At 49.9% G+C, this 24405-nt stretch overlaps 1 protein-coding gene across 2 annotated transcripts; it reads left to right on the plus strand.

Moving 5' to 3' along the window:
• The first annotated feature begins 308 nt into the window (after window positions 1-308).
• Window positions 309-23750, plus strand: CSF2RB (colony stimulating factor 2 receptor subunit beta). 2 transcript variants are annotated; one of them, XM_055395689.2, is made up of 14 exons: window positions 309-429; window positions 8711-8962; window positions 9921-10044; window positions 12550-12740; window positions 13376-13527; window positions 13610-13778; window positions 14316-14451; window positions 14612-14766; window positions 16093-16232; window positions 17185-17347; window positions 18588-18678; window positions 18884-18941; window positions 19765-19868; window positions 20488-23750. In XM_055395689.2, exons 2-14 carry the CDS (start codon window positions 8887-8889, stop codon window positions 21596-21598), a joined length of 2670 nt encoding a protein of 889 aa, XP_055251664.2. In that variant the 5' UTR covers window positions 309-429; window positions 8711-8886; the 3' UTR covers window positions 21599-23750. The 2 variants fall into 2 exon arrangements, with proteins under 2 accessions (XP_055251664.2, XP_055251665.2); XM_055395690.2 differs by lacking the exons at window positions 309-429; window positions 8711-8962; window positions 12550-12740.
• The last annotated feature ends 655 nt before the right edge of the window (window positions 23751-24405 follow it).

Raw genomic sequence — 24405 nt, forward strand, 5'->3', positions numbered from 1 at the left:
GCAATGGGAGGCCAGGTCCCTGTGGCTCTGAGCTCTCACCTGCTCTGGGTGTTGCAGCCCCCTCCCCCTGCATCCCCCCTGGGGGTGTCAGGGAAGCCTGCATGAAGGAACTTTGCACTGAGCAGAGAGAACACACGTGGAAGCTTATAGGGAGACCACATAGAAAAGATTGAAGTACTTCTAGAAGAAGGAACAACATTGGCAAAGCCAGAAAGGCTCAGAATAAAACTTCATATCTTGGTGTCCACAATTCTGAGAAGCCAGGCAATCTTGTGAAGAGGCACTTGTACAGAAAGAGGCCAGAGCCGGCCGCTTCCTCTTTCTGCTTCTCTGTTTCCTAACAACGTCAGCATAAATAGGAAGCCTGAGAGGCTCGCTGACTGCCTCCGGGAGACACCACAGAAGGTCCGTCTGTCCCGGCACAAAGAGGTACGTGTGGGCTTGGAGCAGGCTGAAGGGCGGGGTCGGGAGCAGGGGCGTGTGGGAGTCTGGGATGGGAAGGACAGGGAGAGCCTGGGGGTGTCGACTGGACAAGTGTGCCCCAGGGACTTGGGAGGTTAGGGCTTGGCCTCTTGGGAAAACCTGAACCCAGACTCCTGGGCAGCCAGTGGACGAGGAGATAGACAGCAGGAACCAACCAGCCTGGGTGTTGGGGGAAGGGCTTTGGGGGTCCAGTCCTCACTGGTCAATCCGACTGTCCTGTCAGTGGGGAAGATGCCTGAAGCAGTAGAGAGTTCAGGCCTGGGAGTCACACAGCTGTGTACCGTTGTTTTTACTTTGTCACTAAGGTGTCACTAAAGTGTTGGTGGCAGTGATAATATCCTGTCCTGGGCTTCTGTCTCAGGTCTGGAACAGGGGAGTGTCAATAGTCCCTGACATCCTGGTTTAGAAAAAGTCTGTGCGTGCACGCACAAGCACACACATTCATGTGTGTGCACACACATGTGTGGATGTCCACGGGGAGCAGAGATACTGGAGGCAGATGATGAAGCCAGGAACCTTGTTGTGCCCAGACCTAAGCTGGTGTGGGTTGAGAAGTTCATGTCGGAAGATAAGAAGGGAGCAGGTTCCTTCCTTACTTAGAGACACGTCTTCCCCCCTCCAAGAATGTTTTCTTTATGGTTGTACTCTGCCCTGACCACTGTCGATTAGTTGGGTTTGGGACCAGCTGTGGATGCCTGCTATTGAAGTGAGTTGGCTAGGTGGTGGGCATCTGAGGGTGCTTTCATCCAGGTGTGCACTTGCCCTTGTGGATGGGAAGGCAGGTGTTTCTCTGGGTCCCCACCGAGATAAGCGCCTGTGGGGACTCACTAGGCAGCCTGCAGCAACAAGTTGCAAACGTGCAGTGTTTAGTCTTTAGACACCTTGCTATTCCATTTTTGTATAACCAGATTCTAATTTTCTCTGCTTATCGTCTTCCTTGCTTTCTAACAGTTTAATAACAAGTAAAATCTGTCCTGTTAATTTTGGGTCACCCTTTTTTTTCATTCATTAGTTTTACTTATGTTGTGGTATATCCACTAACATTACAGGATACTTCTTGAGTTCTTTAATGAGTGTATTTAATATTAAACAAGTGAATCCACGGATCTATGCTTTGTTAAAAATTTAAAAATTGGGAGTATGTAAAAGTGATTATAACATACATGTTGTCCTATGGCTTAGTTTTCCAATTAGTATTACATTTTGGACAACATTCCATAATAAGATGTAGAGATTTGACTCATTAATTAGCCCTAAGAGATACATGACATTTATCAGTTTAGGTGTTACTGAAAGAGCATGATGGGGTCTGGCTGCTTGCCGTTCAAAAGCAAATATGCAGGCCAGGTTGGTGGAAAGGAAAGTTTGCTTTATGTCAGATGCTGGCAACTGTGGTGGCAGGGCGTTGTGGATGTCTGTCCAAAGGCAGACTCCCCACACTGGCAACCAGTGGAGCAAGAGCTTTTATAAACAGAAGGTGGGGACGGGGGCTACATACAGAAACAGCACAATCAGCTCTGACAGTCATCTTCAAATTGGTCATCGGTGATCCGACCAGTGTCATCATTATTGTTTTAAGTACAGTTAATCTTCAGTTCCGGGGTCCATTTGTTCCCATTTCTTTGAGGTCAATTCTCAGAATCGTGGCAGCTTATGTTGTGGGTACAGTCTGGTCATCATGTAGTTAACTTCTCCATCTTGGTGTTTTGGTATCTGTAAGACAACTCACAGGATATGGCTCAGAATATTATCTATAGCCCTTGAGAAAGCACTAAAGATCCTTGACTACGCTTAATGATTACATTATTATTATTTGGTCTCTTTTGACCATTTCCTTTGTTTCCTTTGTTTCCTTTTTCTGATTAAATTTATTCTTTGACTAAAGTTTTCCACAGACAAAAGACAGGCAGAGGACATGGTGGGGTGGGGGATGGGCAAGGACCAGGGGGTCCTGCTCCATTTCATAGGTACAGCACAATTTACCCGATACCATGTTGCTAGACACTTAGGTGGCTTCCAGTTGTCCACACCTGTGAAAGTATTCCTATGGCCCAGATTCCTAGAAGCAGAATTGCTGGGCAAGAGATTGCACATTTAAAATCATAATAGATATTGTCAAACCATCCTCAAAGTAGCTGAACTAACATACATCCCATGGCAGTGCATAAAAAGGCTGGTTTCTCTATAAGGAAACAGTCCATCTTTTAATTGTGTCCAGTGTAATGGATGAAAATTATCTGGTTCTCACTTGGATTTTTCCTTTCTCTGGTGATAGGTGAAGTTGTGCATCATCCATGTGTTGAAAGGCCATTTGGATTCAGTTTGTAATGTGCATGGAAATGTCCTTTACCTTTCTCAATGGGTTGGCTGTCTTTTATGTATTGAGTATTAATACATTTGGAGCATTTTAGGAGTGTTCCATTTATTATGTGTATGAACCATTTATTGACATATGTTGAAAATATGTCTTTCAGATTACCACTCTATTTTTTCTTTGGTGTGTTTAAAGATACTTTGCATTGTATAAAAATGTATTCATTGCTTTTAAGTCAAATCGGTCATTATTTTGTATTTCAGGCTTTCTGGATTCGGTGTCTTATTCAATCCCTGAGATTAAAGAAATATTTTAGAACTTTTATAATTTTAGCTTTGATATTTAAATCTTTAATCCATTTAGAATTTGGATGTGTAGGTAATAAGTAATCATCTAACTTTTAAAAAAAATGATTAGCTGGTTGTCTCAATATCATTAATTTTGAGTGTGCAAACCACGTGTTCTCTGTGATTTGAAATTCTATTATTACTTCCAATTCCTAAGTAGTTCTTTTCCTTAACATTTTCTGTTCCATCTGTCTACAATTATACTCATCATTTTTCTAACCAATAGAGCAAGTCCCTCATGTTGGATTTGTTATAATCTAGAATCAGCTTGTTAAGCCAGTTGAAAATCTTTCTGGAGTCTTAATTTGGATTGTCTTGAATTTAGAGATTACTTGGGGGAAGACTGATCCCCAAATAGGGGTCATTACAATAGCAGGCAGCCTTCTACTTTAAAGCAGAAGGTACTGACATTTCTGTTGACTCTAATGTTACTGTAGTTTTCTAGTACATACCCAGAAATGCCAACGTTCTTTTCAATTCCTCATTTGCCAAGGTTTATTTCTTTGTTTCATCAGGAATGGCTTTTGTATTATCACATATTTAAGGGCATCTGTCAACATAAGCTTATCTTTTTCTCCTTTTAATCTGTCTGTTGATCTATTTCTCTTAATTACAAATAGAGTTGGTTGATGAATTCTTCTTTTTAGTCTTCATCAGGTTGTCCTATGAAATTATTTTTGTTTGGAGTGAATTTGTGCCTTTTTTTCCCTTTTACAATTGCTACTTGTATCATTAAATTTCTGCATGAGTTTGAGAATTTTGGTGAGCATGTTTATTTTATTTTGAGTGAGAAAGCATTTGGTTTTTCTCTCCTCTTCCTCCCTCTCCTTCTCCTTTTTCCCTTCCTGTCATCCTCTGGTTTCCACGCTTAATCCTCACTCCTAGTGATCTTTAACCCTTACATTTTAAACACACATATTTATATTTAACTTATATTTTCCATCAGCATTTGGGCTTACTCAGAATACATACACTCCTCCAAAACAAGGCAAGATCCTTAGCAAGCTTTAGGTTCATCTCTGCTTCTTACCTTTAACCTCACAGCCAACACTTGTGTTAAAATGATCTCAGTTTTACTTCAATGTTGTTACTGTGTATTTATTTGTTTTTACTTTGAAAAGTGGAGTTGCTCAGTCATGTCCTACTCTTTGCAACCGCATGGACTGTAGCCTACCACGCTCCTCCATCCATGAGATTTTCCAGGCAAGAGTACTGGAGTGGGGTGCCATTTCCTTCTGCAGAGGCTCTTCCTGACCCAGGGATTGAACCCGGGTCTCCCTCATTGTAGGCAGACGCTTTACTGTCTGAGCCACCAGGGAAGTCAGTAACAATATTTCTTTACTTAAGAGTAAGTCCTATTGGTTTCTTTTCTCAAAACTGATTCCAGTATCATATGCTATCTCTCTTTCTTGGAACTTTTCTTTTTTTCTGAAATAGATGCTAGAGTTACTTTCTTTAAAAAATTCTGGAAAGATTTTTTTGTCCTTACATTTCCAAAATATTGTGATTTTTTCCCCCTTGAACTTCAAAGTAAGCTAGACTTTTTGTATTTCTAGGTTCAAACATATTTTCTTCTCAGTATTTTCAAGACATTACTATCTATTTAGAGTCCTGTGTTACTTGTTAGAGGACCTTGCAAACCCAATCTTTTTTCACTGAAAATAACTTTTTGCTTACTTCTGGAAGCTTCTAGAATTACCTTTTACTCTTTGATGACCAAAATTTATTAGCATGTGACTGAGCATGGTGTTGTTAAAAATGAATCTTGCTTTTAACTTAGTAGATTATTGCTTGATTTAAAGCCCTGTGAATTTTTCTTCAATTTGCAATTGTATCTCTTTGGCTGCACATGGAAAAACCCCAAATAACAGTAGCATAATACTATATATAAGCTTATTTTTCCCCTCACATGACCATGTCCAGAGGTAGACAGTCTCAGACTGTATGGTTGGGCCACAGCTAGAAGAGCGATTGACATTCGTCTTTTTCTGTTGCTTATGACTTCTACACTCAGGAGAACCTTATAATTCAAAATGACTGCTGGAACTCCAGCCATCACTGCAAACTGGAGAAAGGAAAAAAGGCAGTAGGGCAAAAATAGATTCCTCCTACCTGAGCCACTTCCTTTAAGCAAGTTTTTTTGAAAGGCACACCCAATGATTCTACTCACATCTTTTTGGACAAATTTAGTCACATGACCATACCTAGCAATAGGAGAGTGTAAGAAATAAAATCTCTTATTCTGTGCAGCAGTAAACCTAGGTAAAACCTAATCTTTTGTTACCAAGGGGAAAGGGGACAGCTAGGTAACCGACACTGCCGTACCTGCCCTCAGTTCTCTGTCTTCTGCTTCTAGATGTTGGAACTCTTGAATTTCTTTCCTAGGCCTCAATTTTTCTCTAAGACTTTTCATTTCCTAGCCTATTTGCTGTCTTCAATATCTACCTTTGTAACATGACAGTTTATAGTGTTAATTCTGATTTGGCCCATTATTGAGTCATGGTGTTTGTTTGTTTGTTTTATGGATTTCTTCAATAAAACTTATGCTAAGAATGCTGTTTATTTGTTCTTTGCATAGCAATCTGTTCTTAGATGGCCATGATTTCTCAAATCTCCCTGAGCATGCTACTTAAGACGTTATAACGTTTTGTTTTGTCTTTGCACAGACATCTGTGCATATTGTAGAAGTGTCTGTTGGGTCAGTATATGTCAGAATAGAGATGTAGGATACCAATAACTGGGAAATACAACACTATGCCAGTCACTGGTTATATCACTTATGACTGGTTAAGAACACAAATTCTAAAGCCAATCTCCTGTGCTACAGTCTCAGCCTTTGTCTTTCTGCTGTATCATCATGGACCTATACCAGTTTCCTCCTCTACAAAATGGAGATTTTAACCTACACGTTGATGTATTAATATCTGTAAAGCCTTTTGAACGGTGGCCAGATGAGGGCAAGTGTTTTGTAATTGTTAGCCACTAATACGAATTCTCTGCATGTAGGTTTCTTTTATGCTTGTGTCCTTGGGTGCCATTAATTTGTTTGAACTATTTATAGCATAAAGGGAGTCGCTTGTTCTCCATACTTCTGGCACAAACATTTATTTTGCACTTTGTCCTTTGCTTTGTGGTTCAGTTATTTTTATAAAATACTGAAGTGCTCACTTTTATGCACTTTTATTTGTCAGCCTTTGTCTTTGATTTCTTCTAGTGCTTTGAAGCTTAAATAGTTCAAAGATATTCACTTGTACAGTTCGCAAGTTTCATAGGATTTGACTGCCTATATTTAAATTTTTCATTGATTTGATACATGGGGAATGGTGTAAGGTAGGGATTTAGGCTGATATGTTTTAAGTTGTTATTCAATTGTCTCAACACTTTTTATTATTCCATCACTTAATACTGATTTGTGGTTCCTCTTCATCACACAGTACATTCTCTGGTGAAATACAGTTCATCTAATCAGAATGTCCACTGATTTGTTGTGTGTGTGTGTGTGCATGTGTGAAAATCCATTACTTTACTTATCAGATCTTTATAATAAATTTTGCTATTGAGTGGAAACTCATTATTTCATTGAACTATAGTTGATTTACAATATTTAGTAGGTTTCAAATGTAAAGCAAGTGATTTGGTTAGAAACTCCAATACTTTGGCCACCTCATGTGACAAGTTGACTCACTGGAAAAAGAGTCTGATGCTGGGAGGGATTGGGGGGCGGGAGGAGAAGGGGACGACAGAGAATGAGATGGCTGGATGGCATCGCCGACTCGATGGACATGAGTTTGAGTGAACTCCGGGAGTTGGTGATGGACAGGGAGGCCTGGCGTGCTGTGATTCATGGTGTCTCAAAGAGTCGGACACGACTGAGCGACTGAACTGAACTGATATATATATATTATCTGTATTTGTTTTACTTTTGATTCTTTCCCATTATAGTTTATTATAAACATAGTTTATTTATAATAGTTTATTACTGAGTATAGTTCCCTGTGCTACACAGTTAGTCCTTGTTGTCTATTTTATATATGGTAGCGAGCCTGGTGGGCTGCCGTCTATGGGGTCACACAGAGTCGGACACAACTGAAGTGACTTAGCAGCAGCGTGCATCTCTTAACCCCATTCTCCCAATTTACCCCTCCCCGTTTCCCATTTGGTAACCAAAAGTTTATTTTCTATTGGTGCTTACTCACTCAGCCGTGTCTGACTCTTTGCAATCCTATGGACTTCCCGCCAGGTGCCTCTGTCCATGGAATTTTTCAGGCAAGAATACTGGAGTGGGTTTTCATTTCCTCCTCCAGGGGATCTTCCCAACCCAGGGATCAAACCGGGGTCTCCTGTGTCTTCTGCATTGCAGGCAGATTCTTTAACGGCTGAGCCATCGAGGAAGACCCATTTTTCTATGAGACTTCTTAGTTTTAAAGTCTTATTAACTGTCCTCACACATATTTTTTCCTTTGTGAATTCCTGCCAAAAAGAAAGAAAATCTTGTTAAGTTTTGATTAGAGTTGTGTTAAACTTATAACTGACTTTCAGAAGAATTAACCTCTTTACATGTGAGGAATTTGCATTTGTAGTCAAACCCAAAGAGAAACTCTGAGTTTTTAGCTGAGTTCCAGGGAGGCAGAGCAAGCTGCACCAGCTCAGGCAGACTTTCCTTTGCCTGCCAAGGCACTACTCCCCTGCAAGAGCTAAAATACTCTACCCCAGCCCCAGACAGACCCACTCTTCCTTCCCAGGCATTTCTTGGACTAACCACCCTACAAAGATCATCAAGCTTTGTTCTCCCTCATGATCTAATGTGAGATATGTCGGGTTGGGCCCATTTTACAGATTTAGAGAGCAAGGTTCAGAGGGCACTGATAAGTCAGCCCAGGCCACCAGCACAGGAGGGACAGGGCCTGTGTTGAAAGTCAGTTTGGCTGAGCCTAGAGCTGTGCTTTTCCCAGCAACAGAGCTTCTGGTGTGTGTGTCTGTGCGGCTTGAGTGAAGTTTTTGACAATCTTACGGACAGAAAAGGAGTCCTGGTCCTCTCTGTTCTACTTTCCTGGTACTTCCCGGAGGCTGGATGAAATGAAGTGAGATGAGGAAATCCCCAACCTTCTGCAGAAAAAAAAGGGAACTGGCATTGCAGGGGGTAGTGTGGGAGGAATGAGGTAAATGGAACAGTGTGGGGAGAGCACCAGGCTAGTGTGTGTGTGTGTGTGTGTGTGTGTGTGTGTGGTGAGGGTGTGTGCACGCGCTCACTCCCAGGGGAGGATCACAACCCAACACCCGGTGACTCCCCCGGGTCAGTACCTGGTGGGGGGAAAAATCAAATACCAGGCTTCCCTCCTGGATTTTCTCATCACCAGGGCAGTCTGACCCAGTGGGAACCCACATCTGCAGAGGCCACTAAGTGCATCTCCTTCACGGTCACATCCCAGGCACTGAGCTGAGGAGCAGGGACGGTCCCAAGGGCCAGGCTGAGGCAGCACTGGGGCTGCAGCCAGGCAGCAAGGCCACTCCTGGGTCCGCCCTACCACGTGGGCCGAGTCCCATGGGCTGACGCTTCCTTCCGCAGGCCTGGAGGAGGCAGGATCCCGGAGAGAGGAGGATTCCCAAGAGCTGATGACATGGGTCTAGCCCAACCTCCAGCAGGGGAGGAACACAAGACTCCAGGACAGTGAGGAGCCCACACCTTGCCCAGACCTGGACCCAGCCGAGCGGGCCACCTGTTCTCCAGAGCTGAATCACGAGATGACACTGACCCGGGGGCTGCTCCCCCTGGCTCTGCTGGCGCTCTGCTGGGGACTCAGCATAACAGGGGACGAAGGTGAGCTGGATTACGCCCTCCCTCTCCGTGTCCCCCTTCTCACTGCCGGGCCACAGAACGCAGACCCCCAGCCTTCCCTCCCCCCCCATCTCTTCTCTTTCCTGATTTTCCCTGGAGACCTCCCTTCCCTTCCCCCACACTCCCGCTCATTCTTCTCTGGCCTCCTGTGAAGATCCTCTCTGGTTGTGGGCTTCTCTGTCCACATTTCCCAGTGTGGCATTCCAGACCTCTAACCTCCTGGCTGGCCATTCCAGTCCTTTGTCTGACCTTGTGTCCCCCCAGACACTCAGCACCTGGAGGTCTTGACCAGTTACCACCTCTGTACCTTTGCTCCTGGGGACCCTCAGCCGGGAGGGGGCTGTCTCTCCTCTTGCCTCAAGGCCCTGCTGAGACAACCCCCCCGCCAGGCTCCTCAGACCAGTGACCACCCTCCCCAAGGGCTCCCAGAGAACTCAGGTCCCCTGATAACCCTGGGAACCATATACCATTTTCCAAGCATCAGGCCCAGTGGGGCCTGATCCAAGAGCAGGGCAGGGAGGTCCCAGAGTAGGCCCCTTAGGGGTGGGTTTGTGCCTCTGCTCCCAGGCTGCACCCACTCAGGGGCCCAGGGGCAGAGCCTGTGTCTGACGCATGTGCCCACCTGTAGTGGGAGGGACTCTGTTCCTCCAGGAGCAGGGCAAGGCAGGGGCTCAGGACACGTGCTCTGAATCAACTAGGATACTCTGTTTTTCCCCAGGAGGGTCCACAGCTGGCTCCCTTACACCTGCACACTTGCAGAGACAGCCACCCTTGGCCCTGCCAAGGCCTCTGGGGACCTTCGCCTGGGCTCTAGGAGCCTCTACAAGACTCTGGGAGACTTCTCCGAAGTGCTGTGCACCCAGGAGGGGCTGCAAGGGGCAGTGACAAGGGACATCTGAGGGGGAAGGTGTGACCCTCCTTGTGCTTTCCTCCCTGGCAGAGACTGTCCCGCTGCAGACCCTGAGCTGCCATAATGACTACACCAGCCGCATCATCTGCAGGTGGGCGGACACCCAGGATGCCCAGCGACTGGTCAACGTGACCCTCTACCGCAGGCCCAAGGAGTGAGTGAGGCAGGGGCCAGGGTTGGAGGGCAGTGAGGGGCGCTGCTGTGTGGGCAGTGCCAGGGGTTCAGGGCTGGACAAAGGGTAGGGGGAGGAAACTCCTGTCCAGGAGCTCCTGACCCATCAGGCAGCCTGTCAGGCCCAGGGGCTTGTGTCTGCTGTCTGGTTTGGGGGAAGAACCTCCGATGTTAATACTGTTTTTGTCACAATTGAACAAAATCAATCGGCAGAAGTCCATTTTGGTTCATCCTCCTTATGCGGTGGGCAGGACAGGGACATGATGCCCAATTCACAGATGGAGAAACTGAGGCTGCAGAGGTGACGTCCCTCCCCCTGGCCACACAGGGGGGTCAAGGCCTTGGCAGGACCAATGGCCTGTGTCCAGCCTGCAAGGCTAAGCTCCATGTCTCCCCCAGACCCTGCTCCCTCCGGAGTGGGGGCTTCTCCTCTCTCCTCACCTAGTCTCCAGGGCATAGCCCATTTGGGAAGGTACTCCTACCATTCTGGGATCCGGTGATAGTCTAACTCACCATAATGGGAGGAATTAAACAGCAGGCATCACAGGGTCTGGGAAGACCCCTGACAACCTCCCCTAGGAAGAAGGGCTTTCGCTCCACAGCATCATTACCCCTGCACTCTCCCCTGCTCTCCCCAGAGCCTCCGTCCTCCTTGTCCACTTTCCCCACCCCCACCCTCAGCTGTGGCCTGCCTCCTCCTGCACTGGGACAGCAGACACCCCCAGAAAAGAAGCTTCCCAGCACTTCCCCCCACCTTGACCCACCACCTCCCTGGATACTCCCTGCAGTGACTGCCTGTCCCAGGCCTGTCTGAGGGCAGAGCCGGGCTCCCACCTGGTCTTGCTGCTCAAGGACATCAGTGCCATCCCAGTCTCCACTGTCCCCATGCTGTTGAGGGACACTGCCCCGGGATCTACTTACAGATGCCCACCAGACTGCATCCAGGGCCGCCCGGGTCCGGTCTCCTAGCCCGGCTGTCCATCCTCTGCTTCCCTCTGACGGAACCTCCTCTAAAGAGTGGTCTGGAGCGCTGTTTCCAGCGCCTCTCAGGTGCTTCCTCCAGAGCCCACTCTCCCAGGACTCTGCTGCCCCCAGCAGGCCATTTCAACTGCTCCCGCTGGAGTCAGGGATGCCCTCTTGGTGTAAATCAATGGTTAGTCCTGGCCTTCTCCCCACACACCCAGGCAGCACCTGACAAGGACTGGCTGGACCTAAGCACGAGGTCCCACTGTGGCACCTCCCTCCCTGACCCTGGTCAGCACCCGGGCCCTTCCCCATGTCCCCCTGGCCCGCCCTTTTCTGTCTCCTAGTCTATTTCCTACTCTGAAGGGGACGGTATCCCAGGGCTCTTGGACCTCCATTTTCTTGCATCTGGATCCAGCAGCAGAGATCTAGCCCCAGACTATGGCTCTGACCCAAACATGCTCTCTCCAGCCTGGACCTTTCCCCAAGTTCCAGAACCACATGTGCACTTGCCTCTCCACAGTGTCCCTTAGAGTCTTTAACTTCAAGTGTCCTAAACAAGTTCCTGTTCTGCCTCCCAAAGACAGCCCCTGTGCTAGATTCCCATCTCAGGTCACTAAAGGGGAGCTTCCAGGGGCTCAAGCCCGACAAATGGGGGCAGTCTTTTGTTTTTTGCTTTTCAGTCTCCTTTCCCTCCTTTCCTTCTTCACCGCAGCATCCAATCCATCAGCAAATGCGATCAACTTCATCTTCAAATAGAAAGTGAATCTGGCGAACACCCTGATTCAAACTGCTTCTTATCACTGAGATAGTCCAGAAGCCTCCTAACTTATCCCTCTACTTCCAGTGTTGCCGCCCCCCTCCAAATCAATCTATCCACAGCTCAGCAACCACAGAAATCCTTTCAAAATGTTTGTCAAAACATCACTCCTTTGATCCTAACTCTCAATTTTCCTCACTTCCAGTGAATTCAAAATTCCTTACATTCCTTTTAAGCACTGACCTCTGTAACCTCCCTCTACTAGGCTCCTGGACCTCCCACCCTCATGTCTCTACTCCGCATGCACTGTTAATTGCCTAGTCATACAACACTCCAAACCTATGCCTACCCCAGGACCTTTGCACTTGCTGTTCCCTTTCCTTGAAATCCTCTTTCCCCAGATTTGTCTTGGCTCCCTCCCTCATCTTTAAGTTTCTGCTCAGATGTCACCTTCTCCAAGAGGTCTTCCCTGCCTCCTTTATTTCAAATTGTCTCCCCAGGCCAGCCCTTCTGGCCTGCTCACACCTGTTTTCTTCCTGACCTGTCTATGTAGATTTCTCCATTTGACATCTGACATCATTCCTTCATTGTTTTGTGTATGTCTGCCTCTGTTAGGATGTCTGCACTGTAGACAGGGATTTGCACGTGTTTTGTTTCCTGCCAGGCTCCCTGGTACTAAACAAAGCCTTTCATGTAGGAACCACCCGTTAATGTTTGTGAGTGAGTGATTCTTCTCTCTGGGCTAACCTTGTCCTCTCCTGGCAGGGACCATCCACAGCGAGTGTCCTGCAATCTTAGTGACGACAAGCCCTGGTTAAACAGCCCTTGTCCTGGCTGTGTACCCAGAAAATGTGTTATTCCTTACCGACACTTTGTCCTTGCCGACTATGACTACTTCTCATTCCGACCGGACCAGCCTCTGGTCACTGAGCTCACCGTTAATCTGAGCCAGCATGGTAAGGCGTGGGGTCCCTGGCCAAGGGTAGTCCCCTGTAAGGACAGGGAACCCTGGAGTGTCCACAAGCTCCTGGGCTACTTGGGGAGGCAGATGTGGAAACATCTACTCCTCCAGGGTTGTAAGGACCACACAAAGGGTGTGGTGGACCAGGAAAAGGAGCAAGGGATTCTGCCTTGGGGAGAGGACCCAAGAGGTTTCCAGAGAAGGATACACGTCTGCTGGGTACTGAGAGGTGCAGGATGACCCTGGGCAGAGGAACTAATAAAGCGTGGACTGAAGAGGGAGTTACAGCAGTCACAGTGCCCTCTGCTGGGAAGGAGGCCACACAGGCCTCCTCGTGGAGGAGGAAGGAAACTAGCTCCCTTTGGAGCTTAATTTGAGCACTTTTTATGGAGCTTATGTTCTGAGGCCTAGGAATCTGCACAGCTTCATTCATTTTCATACTGAATCCCCACGATTTAGCAGTAGGCAGTCTGAGGTCCATGGAGAAGAGGGATATGTCCAAGGTCACTCAGCCAGTGGGAGCAGTGCCTGGCCTGGGACCCAGGCCTATCCACACATGAGACACAGAAGGCCTTCACCTCCCGCACAGTCGTCCAGCTCCTAGGGACACTTTCCTTCCTCTCCCTCCAGTGCAGCCCCCCACACCCAAGGACCTCAACATCACTGCTACCAGGGAGAGTTTTCTGCTGCTCTGGAGTATAGCCCATGAGGGTTTCCAGAGCCACTGGCTGTCCAGCCTGGAATTTGAGGTGGTCTACAAGCGGCTTCAGGACTCCTGGGAGGTAGGGACCCCACCAACTGTGCCCCAAACCCATAGGTACCCGGCCCAGCCAGCCCTGCTCCAACAGCCCCTCTCCCCTCCAGGATGCCCGCACCACCCACTCCAAGTCCCCCCAGGCCATCCTAGAGCTAAAGCATCTCCTGCCCAGCAGCACCTACGTGGCCCGAGTGCGCACCAGGCTGGCCCCAGGCTCGGGGCTCTCAGGACGACCCAGCCAGTGGAGCCAGGAAGTTTCCTGGAACTCCCAGCCAGGTAACAGAGTTGGGACAACGCTCCCTTGTGGAGAGGGGAACTCATTACAGCTCCAGGACAGGAGTCCAGTGTCCACACAACAGGATCCTCGGGTGCTCTGTGTTCAGAGTGGCTTCCTTGGGCCCACCCCATCCCTACTGTGACTCTGCAGAGGCAGCGGCTGCGTCTGACTCACCCCCAGGCCCCAGTTTGCTGTCCACGTTCTGTGGAGGAACAATTACAATTTAATCACAACGGCATATGGGCAGCTGTGTTTTCTTGAGGGCTGCATGACCTGTGGACATACCAACGTGATGATGTTATTTAATAAATCCCCGAACCCCAAGGCTGAGATGTCCTCCCCCTTTTGCACAGAGGGTGTGAAGTTTCACAGAATTCACCCTCTGACCTGAGGTCACACGGCTGGCAGGTCAGGCTGAGTTTAACCCCTGATGTTTTTGGCCCCACAATCTCTCTGTGATGAGTCTCACGGTGAGCCCACTGAAGGCTAGGGAATGAATGCATGAGGACAGAAGGAAGGTTTGTTCTCCCTCCCAGGGGATGAGGCCCAGCCTCAGAACCTCCAGTGCTTCTTTGACGGGGCCGCCCTGCTCACCTGCACCTGGGAAGTGAGGTCCGAGGTAACCCACTCCGTCTCCTTCACCCTCTTCTACAAGACCGGCCCCAGTGCACAGTGAGTGTCCCCTGCCTCTGTCCCTTACCCTCCTCTAAGCCTCACCCTCTCCAGGCCTCCTCCTGCCCCCGGAGCCCAGCAGAAGCCACAGCTCCTCCTGAGGTCTCACCCCTCACATGGCCCTGCCTCCCCCTGCTCTGACCTCTGCCGTGATCCTCAGGGAGGAAGAATGCTCTCCCGTGCAGAAGGAGACTGACAGCCCCTACATCCGGCACCAATGCCAGATTCCTGTGCCTGACCCCAGGAACTACAGCCAATACATCGTCTCTGTTCGACCAAAGATGAAAGAGAAACTTATAAAGAGCTCAGACAACAGTGAGTTTGCCCCTAGCCTTCAGTGTGGAGCATCTCCCAACAGCACTGTTTCGTTCCTCATGGTCCAGACATCATGTGTGTCAATTTCAATGAGACACCCCAGGGAGCTAAATGGAACCAAAATGATTCCAGTCTATCCTGGAAGTTCTCAAGAAGCAATAATGCAACAATGACAAATAATATGAAGGAAGATGCAATTGATATTCCTCAAGAATATCAGTATTAAAACACCTTTGATCTCAGTCTTTTAGCTCTATCTTCCCTGGTGGCACAGATGGTAAAGAATCTGCCTGCAAAGCAGGAAACCCCGGTTCAATCCATGTGTTGGGAAGATTCCCTGGAGAAGGGAATGGTTACTAACTCCAGTATTCTTGCCAGGAGAATTCCATGGACAGAGAAGCCTGGCGGGCGATAGTCAGACACGACCGACCAACTAACACTTTCACTTTATTTTCCCCTCCAACTTCCCAGTTGCTCGAAAGTTCCTACTTCTGCCCACGACCTCCTGGTCTTCCCACCGATTTTTCCCTTTGTTTCCCAGACTGGATTTTTCTTTTTTAAGTTTCCAAAGTCCTGCCCAGACTGATATTTTCAGTGTTCATAATAATTCATTTGTGATTTACTTCTTCAGTTGGGTACTAGGAGATATACAAATGGACCGTGGTTCCTTGCAGGTTAAGTTCCCCGGTTCCTAATAGCGAGGACCTCATGCAGAGGAAACTCCTGCATTGCTTCTCGATGATCAAGTTCTTCTTCCCAATCTCTAGTGTGTGTCAGGGACAGCAGCCGATTTGTCTTAGTTGCCTGGGTTTAAATAGGCTACTTATTGTTTGGAATCTTCAGACTGCAATCTTTGTCTCTACCACTTGATAGCTGCCTGTTCTTGGAAAGTTACCTAATCACTCTGGGGCTCAGTTGTTTGTCTGAAAAGTGGACAGATTCAGAGTACTTACTGCATCCAGTTGTTGTTATAATTGAGTGAAATTATTCACATAAATTTAGCATGTATAATAATGCTTAGAACAGTGTCAATACTCTAGATTAGAATAAATTAATAGTACACTCATTTCTATTTAAATACTAGGGGTAACCCATACTTTTAGTCACCTCACTACAAAACAAGCGTATATTAACATCTCCCAAGAGAAGGGCATTTCAGGTCAAAATAGATGACATGGTGAAACGGGGGTGCAAAGACCTTAAGATGGGTGGGACCTGGGGTCTTGGGTTAATGTAGAGAGCACCTGTGATGAGCAGGGAATGCAAGAAATGTTCCACTGGAGGAATAGTAGAAACAATATGCCTGAAAAGCTTTCCTCCCTCCAGTCCAGATGGCTCCCCCGACCCTCAACGTGACCAAGGGCAGAGATGGCTACATCCTGCACTGGAAAGAAGAAAAAATGAGCTACTCACACATCGCTTGCATCTTCCAGGTCCAGTACAAGAAAGAAGGAGCCTCATGGGAGGTGAGGGCCTGTGCCCAGGGAGGGGCCTGGAGGGGAGGAAAGGGCAGCAAGACAACACTTGGGAAAATGCCACCTGCCAGACGCCTGGCTCCCAGCATGTGACCAGCCACAGAGAGCCACTGGGACTTGGTGGTCACTCCTTCTGAGCAGTCTCGTTGTCTCTTCCTTTGCTGAAGGAACTGAGACTCACAGAGATGATGTGAACTTGGCCAAAATGTACGCGTGACCCTGAGTTGCAAAGGGGGCAGAGACATCAGGAGGGGGAGGACTGAGAGGCAGCTAGAGGACAGGTTTCCAAAAGTCATAATACGGTGACACTTCTTCGTAAGAATCTCATCCAGAATGCAAATGTGCAGGTGCTAAGAGCAGAGCAGCTCCTGGGGAGGCCGGCAGGGCCTCAGCCGGGGCTCAGTATCTGGCCCCGGCCCCTAGGCAGCCCTCGGGGCCTGTGGACAGAACCTGGGGCTCCACAGAGGGCAGATCAGACACCTCAGAGTCAGCCCCAGAACTTTCGGTTGGAAATGGGGAAACTGAAGCCAGGAGAGAGTGAGTTAGTGGTGGAGCTGGGAGTGGTCCTTGGGCTCCTGAACATCTGTTTGATGGTCCAGGGTTCAGTCACCCTGTACCACACTCCAGGGAGACCATATTTGGGGTCCAGGCTTCCCCAAGGCAAGCTGGGAGGGTGAGGGGGGACATGGTGACTCCTTAGGGTTTCTTCACCCCGGTGTTGTCATATGTGCCAGGAGTTCAGTACAAGAGGTGCTCCCTGGCCCTGTCCCTCTGGAGTGTGGTCCTCCGTGGTGGGGGTGATGCTGCTCAGATCTGGGGATTTGACTGCAAGCTGGGAACTGATGGGTAGCAGGAAGGCTAGGGTGCTGGGGCGGGAGGGCTTTGTAGCTGTGCCCACGTGCCCCAGACCTCAGCACTCCTGCTCATACACCTGCCTCTGCAGGAAACCAAGACAGAGGACTTCCAGAATGCCCACACCATGTCCCTGCCACCTCTGGAACCCGCCAGCAGGTACCAGGCCAGAGTGAGAGTCAAACCTGAACCGGGGAACTACGATGGGATCTGGAGCGAGTGGAGTGAAGCAAGGTCCTGGGACACCGATTGGGGTAGGTCTGCCACGCCCCCCTCACCCCTCCTGGCACAGCCCCGCTGGGCAGAGGACAGGGAGGATACGAACACAGAGACGTAACCCCACCCCAGGATGGCACCCTTCCCTCCCAGGCGTCATTAGGGATTAGAAAATTACACCACCTGGTGTGCAGCACAGACTGCAGGCAAGGTGTCTAGAGGACAGAGGAGGGAGCACGTCTCTCCAACAGGTCTCCCTCTGACTGAACCTTAGCCTGCTATTAATACGGCCCAGGCTTCTGTTGGCTTCCCAGGTGGAGCAACGGTAAAGAATCTGCCTCGCTTGCCAATGCAGGAGACACAAGAGATATAGGTTTGATCCATGGATCAAGAAGATCTCCTGGAATAGGAAATAGCATTTTGCTCCAGTATTCTGGCCTAGGAAATTCCATGGACAGAGGAGCCTGGCAGGCTACAGTCAGTGGGTTCACACAGAGTCGGATATGACTGAGCACACACATAGGCATGCTTTCATTAGCCTTTGTGGAAGCTACTACCCAGGGACCACTCAGCTTGAGGAACTACAGACTGGGGCCTGAGATTGGAAAGCTTTGGTCTGATTTCTCAGTCTTCTACTTTTGCTCATTTCATTCATCTACCACCGTCACGATGGTGGCCACCAGGAGACAAGTATAGGACAAGGTCCAGAAGGGGGCTGCAGAAAGAGGACACAGTGTTTGCAACAAGGTCCCCAGTCCCAGCCAACTGTCAGGGGAAGAGCCCCAGAGAGAGGACCCCAACCAAGCAGAAAGGAGAACTGGGACATAGGACCTAAGGGAAAGAGATCAGGGCAGTTCTGGAGGGGCCCAGCCAGTAAGGGGCTTCAGCCCAAGTGGACAGTTGAGAGAGTCTTTGACGGGCCTTTGCACCTTCTGGTTCCTCCACCACACCCCTTTCTCCATCTCTGCCTCTCCTGTTGTCCCTGTTCTTGATGACCACCTTATAGGCTGCCTCCTTCAGGAAGTGCCCTGTGATTGCCTCTGGCTACAGTTGCTGCCCTCCCACAGCAACTCCTGCCACTGGCCAGTATCTAACCCTCTGTGTCCTCCCACCAAGCCGACATTGTGGGTGGCTCAGACAAAGGCCCCCTTCTTCTTAGTTTCTGGCCTCCTCTCCCCCTCTGTACCCCAAGGAAGCAGCTGCACCCCATCTTCTGAGTCTCCAGCCCTTTTCCTCCCTGGATACTAATAATCCTTTTTCCTTCCTGGCTTCCTGAAGTGCTCCCCATGTGGGTCCTAGCCTTCATCCTTGTCATCAGCACCTTAATCCTGCTTCCAGTCCTGCACTTCTGTGGCGTCTACGGGTACAGGTAAGGGGACTCCAAGACGGGGGAGAGTGTTGTCCAGGGCCCCAGAGGATGCCAGGGTCACTATCTGTCACTGCTCTGTCACCTGCTCCCAATGGGGTCTTGGACAAATCTGAGCTCTCCCTGGGCTTCAGTTTCACCTTAGTACATGAACACGGCAGCTGCCCTGTGGTCTTAGGCAGTGGTCACCTCTTTGCTGTCTTTCCAGGCTGAACCGGAAATGGGAGGAGAAAATCCCCAACCCCAGCAAGAGCCACCTATTCCAGGTAGGAGCTGGCTGTGAGGGCGGCGGAGGTGCTGGGGCTCGCGTACTCCTGCGCCCATGTCCCCATGCCTGTGTCCTGCTCCCCTTCCTGTGGGCTTTGAGTGGGGCTGGGGGTGCAGGTGGCTAGAGAAGGGGCTGGGAAGCTCCAAGAGCCAGGCCAGCCCCGCAATCCCAGTGCTGAGACCCCCTGGTCTCCCCCAACGCTCAGGGTGCCCTGCCGGTGGGGACTCACCTGGGACAGGAAGGAGGGTTGGCATAGCGGGGCTGGTCCCTGGGAGGCTCCAGGAGAGGCATAGTCACATGGAGGGCAGGTGGATGGTGGGAGGCAGAGTGGCTTTCCGAGGACAGAACGGCAGAGCTGAGTGCTAAGGAGTGCAGGGTGTTGGCAGGTGGGAGAGGCCATGGCAGGCAGAAGGCCTGTGGGGGGTGGAGATGAGGCTCCTTTGAGAAGGGAATTGAGCAGGGAGGGCGGTGAGTCTGGGGCACATCGCGGGAGGCTGAGAGGATCCTGAGGAATAGGAGCCCTTTGGTCAAGTACACGGGGCCAGAGCTGCCTTAGGAGGGTCTCACGGCTGGTGCAGAGCGGGCTGGGGTAAGCACGGAGCAGGGACAGTCCAGATAGTGTCCTCAGGCAACCCGGGACCCTGGCGAGGCCCCAGCCCCTCTCTGGCCTCGTCTCCCTGGTGTCAGGAGGCTGTCCTGCTGGTGCGAGGATCTGCCTCGTCTGGGGGCTCCTGAATCTCCACCACCCTCAGTCTTCCCTCCATCTGCACCTTCTGGAGCGCCCTGACTCCCAAAGATGCAAATGCCCTTTCTCTTCCCAGAACGGGAGCGCCGGACTCCGGCTGCCCGACAGCATGGCCACCCTGGGCAGTGGGAGCCGCCCACACAAGGGCCCGTGGGGCAGCAGCTGCCCTCAGCTTGAGGGGTGAGTGTCGGGCAGGGGATCCCTGGGCAGTGGGAGGGTGGCCCCCTCTTGCACACCAGAGGTTTGGAGGAGGTGGCCTGGGTCTGGGCCTCAGTTTGAAGAGATCCATGGAGGCTGGTGGTACTAAAGCAAGAGGCATCCCAGGTTTGCAAGGGTCAGACCTCAGACTTGACTGGAGGCAGAAGACTGGAGCAGAAGACCTCCCTTCACCCTGCTGCCCAGGGAGACCCCCACATTGCCTTGGCCCCACTGGGTAGCAGAGGGTCTATGAACCTTCATGGCCTCAGCATCTGAGCCACCAGCTTGCCACTAACCTTCATGTGGGAGATGACCGAGCCCAGGCTGGACACTGACCTGGGGCCTAAAGCTGGGTGACATCAAGGAGCAGAGGGTGGGAGGGGTTCTTGACCTTGAACGAGAGCACGGAAGCTGGAGGGTCAGACCCATGGGGAGGCTGAGGAGCATCTGGTTTCCTGCTCTGGGGCTGCTCCCCAACCTTGCGCTGCTCTGAGTTTTCTGTGGGTGTGGCTGGGCCTCGCGTCCCACTACCCCCTCTGCCTGTGCATGAGCTGAGATGGCTGTCCAAGGAGGTCCCAGCATGCCCCTGTTCTCCCCACAGGGTGTTCCCTGTAGACTGCAGGCACAGCGAGGTGTCACCGCTCACCACAGAGGACCCTAAAGATGCCTGTGACTCATCATCAGAGCCTGACATCGCTCTGACCGCCTTGGACCTCCCCACGGAGCAGCCCCCCAGCCCCCCAACAGGGCTGGCCGCCCCCTCAAGCAGGCCTGAGAGCCAGGCTTCCGGCTTTGACTTCAACGGTCCCTATCTGGGGCCGCCCCACAGCCGCTCCCTGCCTGACCTCGTGGGCCAGCAGGTGCCCCCACAGACGGGTGTGAGCAGGAAGCCACAGTCCCCAGGGTCCCTGGAGTACCTGTGTCTGCCCGCAGGGGGGCAGGTGCAGCTGGTCCCACTGGCCCAGGTGAAGGGGCAGGGCAAGGCTGGGGATGGGGACACAAAGTCCAACCCAGGGGCCCAGAGGAGCCCTTCCCTGGAGTCAGGGGTGGGCCCTGCCCCTCCAGAGCCTGGGCTGATGGAGGGTGGTCAAGACCAGAAGGACAGGGCCCCCACAGTTCTGCCCACTGGCTGGCCTGAGGATGGCACCATAGCCTCTGGTTATGTCACCACTCCAGATCTGATATTCACCCCACCCACCGGGGCCCCATCTCCCTCCCAGGCTGCCCCTCCGAACCTCCCCTCAGACCAGAACTCCACTTTCCATCCTGGACTGGGTGATGGGCCCCCTGTAGCCTCAGCTCCCCGGAAACCAGAGTTCGAGGGCTACGTGGAGCTCCCTCCAGCCACAGGCCAGTTTCCGCAGTCCCCTCTGGTGAGCCCCGCCCCTCCTAGAGTCAGCAGCCCTGTCCTGAGCCCGGGCCCGCGCCAGGCAGATGCGTCCCCCACCTCCCCAACCCCTGAGGGTCTCCTCGTCCTGCAGCAGGTGGGGGACTACTGCTTCCTTCCTGGCCCTCTCTCCCCCCAGAGTAAGCCCACCTCCCCAGGACCCTGTCCTGAGATAAGGGACCTCAACCAGCTGGTCCAGGCAAAGAAGCCTCCAGCTCAAGCCTTTCCCCAGGTGCCGGCCATTCAGCTCTTCAAAGCCCTGAAACAGCAGGACTACTTGTCACTGCCCCCTTGGGACATCAGCAGGCCTAGGCAGGTGTGCTGAGATTCTGAAGACCTTGAGGGAGGGGAACAGAGGAAAGGGCCTGCCTTTCCTCCTACCCAGCCTGGCCCTCCTGCCACCCCTGCTCCCTTCCCTGGTCCTTTCTGCAAAGCCATGGAGAAGCTTCCATGTTGTAACAGATGGAGACCAGAAAAATAAGTTAACCATCTACCTCCTTCCTTGACCTTCAGCAAGGTCAAGCTTCTCTCTCTCCCTCCCTTCCTCTCTGACACATACACACACACACACAGTTCTTTGAAATTAACTTATTTTAGGTTCTGAATTATTGGAGCTTTATATATATACACACCGGAGAAGGAAATGGCAACCCACTCCAGTATTCTTGCCTGGAGAATCCCAGGGATGGAGGAGCCTGGTGGGCTATGGGGTCGCACAGAGTTGGACACGACTGAAGCGACTTAGCAGCAGCGGCAGCATTTATACACACGCTCCTTTCATTTGTCTCCTTTTCCTTTTTACTGAGTTTCACTGCTTTTGCAATTGTCTTCTTTCTCTTTCCACTGATTTATCGTTCGAGTTAGTTTGAGGTCCAGGCTAAGCCCATTCTGAAGTTTGTCCTGTCCCCGTCAGAGCCTTTTCTGATGCTGACATGTCTGGTTTTGTGGAGGATTTCTGTCTGTCCCTGGCAGGCATGAATGTGCACAAGATTCCAGCCTGGAGGCAGGAGGCTCGAGGCACAGTGTGGAGGCTTGGGGGTTTCAGACTTGGAAGAGCAGCCCTAGACTCAGCAAGCATCTGTCAGCCCCAGGTGTGGTAGCAAAGCACCAGCCTCAACTGTCACTCCAAGAATTGTCATTTCCCATGGACTTGGCATGGGAAGCACTGTGCTAAACTCATGGGAAACACTGCTAGTCTCTTCGAGGTGACTGGGGAGCCTCAGGGGACCCTCTAATCCCTGCATCTGAGCAGTGGGCAGTGCAGGTTGCTGGTTGAAGTGATCTCCTTCCTATACTTAGGCTAGTGGGGCCAGGAAACGTTTGAGAGGGGAGCAGAATTCAAAAACCACGTAGAAAAGTCAGAAAGAATTGCTCAACAAGGGAAAAAAGGAAAATGACCCAAGGGCATGGACACTTGAGCTTACAGTCCAGATCTCCCGGCTGCCCTCTCTCCAGAAAGACCTTACAACTCCCACCCCCACCAGCCACCTACAAGAGGTTTTTGGTCTGTGATTGGCCTACATTAAGGATCATGGTTCTTTTTAAATCTTTGCTTTCTGATATGCAAAAATGGCATTAAATTGTTTCAGTTTGCATTATTTGGAAACTATCATGTTTGCACGTATTTTCCTATTTCTTGGACATTTGTATTTTTTTTTTCTCAAGCTAAACTCATTAAGATCTCATTGTGTCAGATGTCCACTTTTTTCTAAGTAACCTTTAAAAAGTATTTAGCTCCAGCTGACCTTTCACAGATGGTACAAATTTATTTTCCTAGTTTGTGGTTTGCCTTTTAATTCTGTTCATCACACTTTTGAGTGTATTCAATGTAGACTTGTTTGGGTGGTCAAATAAATCTATGGGTGAACTCCTTCATGGGTCCACTTTTGGTGTCAGATTTGACAAAGGCCTTCCCCACTTGAAAACTGCATTTGTCCAAAGTTATATTTTTTCTGGTTCTTTTTTTGGTTCAAAAATGTATGTATGGAATTCTTTTGGAATGTATGCATTTAAGATGGAGAGCCAGCTTAGAGAAGCACCCTAGATGTTCTGGAATCATTGGTGGAATCACCCATTTTTCATCCGTGTATCTGATATAGAAAATCTGTGTATACACTTGGTCAGTTTCTAGACTTTCCTTTTTATTACATGGTCTTCTCCATGGACCCCACTGCTTTGACTGTTCTAGTTTTATCATATGTTTTAGTAAATGGAAGAGCAAATGTTCTTGTTTCTTTCATCCACAAAATCCCTGTTGATTATGGCATTGTTTATAGCCGAGGAAAATGATAAATGGTTAAAATCTTCACCCATAGTGAAACTAATCACAACATTTGAGTCCATTCTAAGGTGGAATCCTGTGTGCAAAATGAAGTGGACCTGAGTGCATTAGAGAGAAGTCAAAGATGTGAATTCCAAAATGTTTGGAAAAAAATGTTAACTGAAAAAAATTGCGATAAAATATTTTTATTACAAGACATTAATGTGTATATAAGTGTTTAGGTGGATGGGCAGGGGTGCCATTTGAAAGCACAGTCACCCTAAGAAGGATGTTTTCTGTTCAACAGAAGGGGCTTCGGTCTACCGCAGTGAGTCAGGGGCAGTTTTGATCAGACCTAAGATGCTGTTGGAAGGACTGATGCTAAAGCTGAAACTGCAATACTTTGGCCACCTCATGAGACGAGTTGACTCACTGGAAAAGACTCTGATGATGGGAAGGATTAGGGGTGGGAGGAGAAGGGGACGGCAGAGAATGAGGTGGCTGGATGGCGTCACCGACTCTGTGGACATGAGTTTGAGTGAACTCTGGGAGTTGGTGATGGACAGGGAGGCCTGGCGTGCTGTGATTCATGGGGTCGCGGAGAGTCGGACACGACTGAGAGACTGAACTGAACTGAAGATGCTGGTTGTAACAGAACGAGAAGCAAGTGGCAGTCCCAGGACAAGCCAGGAAGAGTGAGGGGAGGAGAAAGACGGGCTGGGGGTGAGAAATATAAAGGACACACTCAAGCTAAAAAAAAATGACTAATTGTAATCCAAAATTCAAATCGAACAGGGGCATCCTGTGTTTAGTCTCCAGTAAGAGTGGAGACGGAAGAGACTGAATTCCCCATAAAAATAGATGAGAATTAT

This window comes from Moschus berezovskii, chromosome 6, assembly GCF_049115385.1.
Source record: "Moschus berezovskii isolate FMDL1 chromosome 6, NW_MosBer_1.0, whole genome shotgun sequence".
Classification (NCBI taxonomy): domain Eukaryota; kingdom Metazoa; phylum Chordata; class Mammalia; order Artiodactyla; family Moschidae; genus Moschus; species Moschus berezovskii.

Coding starts and splice junctions, on each gene's coding strand:
- CSF2RB (XM_055395689.2), top strand. CDS start 8,887: ATGACACTGACCCGGGGGCTGCTCCCCCTGGCTCTGCTGGCGCTCTGC. Junction 13,528..13,609: donor GGCTTCAGGACTCCTGGGAG/GTAGGGACCCCA, acceptor TCTCCCCTCCAG/GATGCCCGCACCACCCACTC. Junction 19,869..20,487: donor AGCTGCCCTCAGCTTGAGGG/GTGAGTGTCGGG, acceptor TTCTCCCCACAG/GGTGTTCCCTGTAGACTGCA.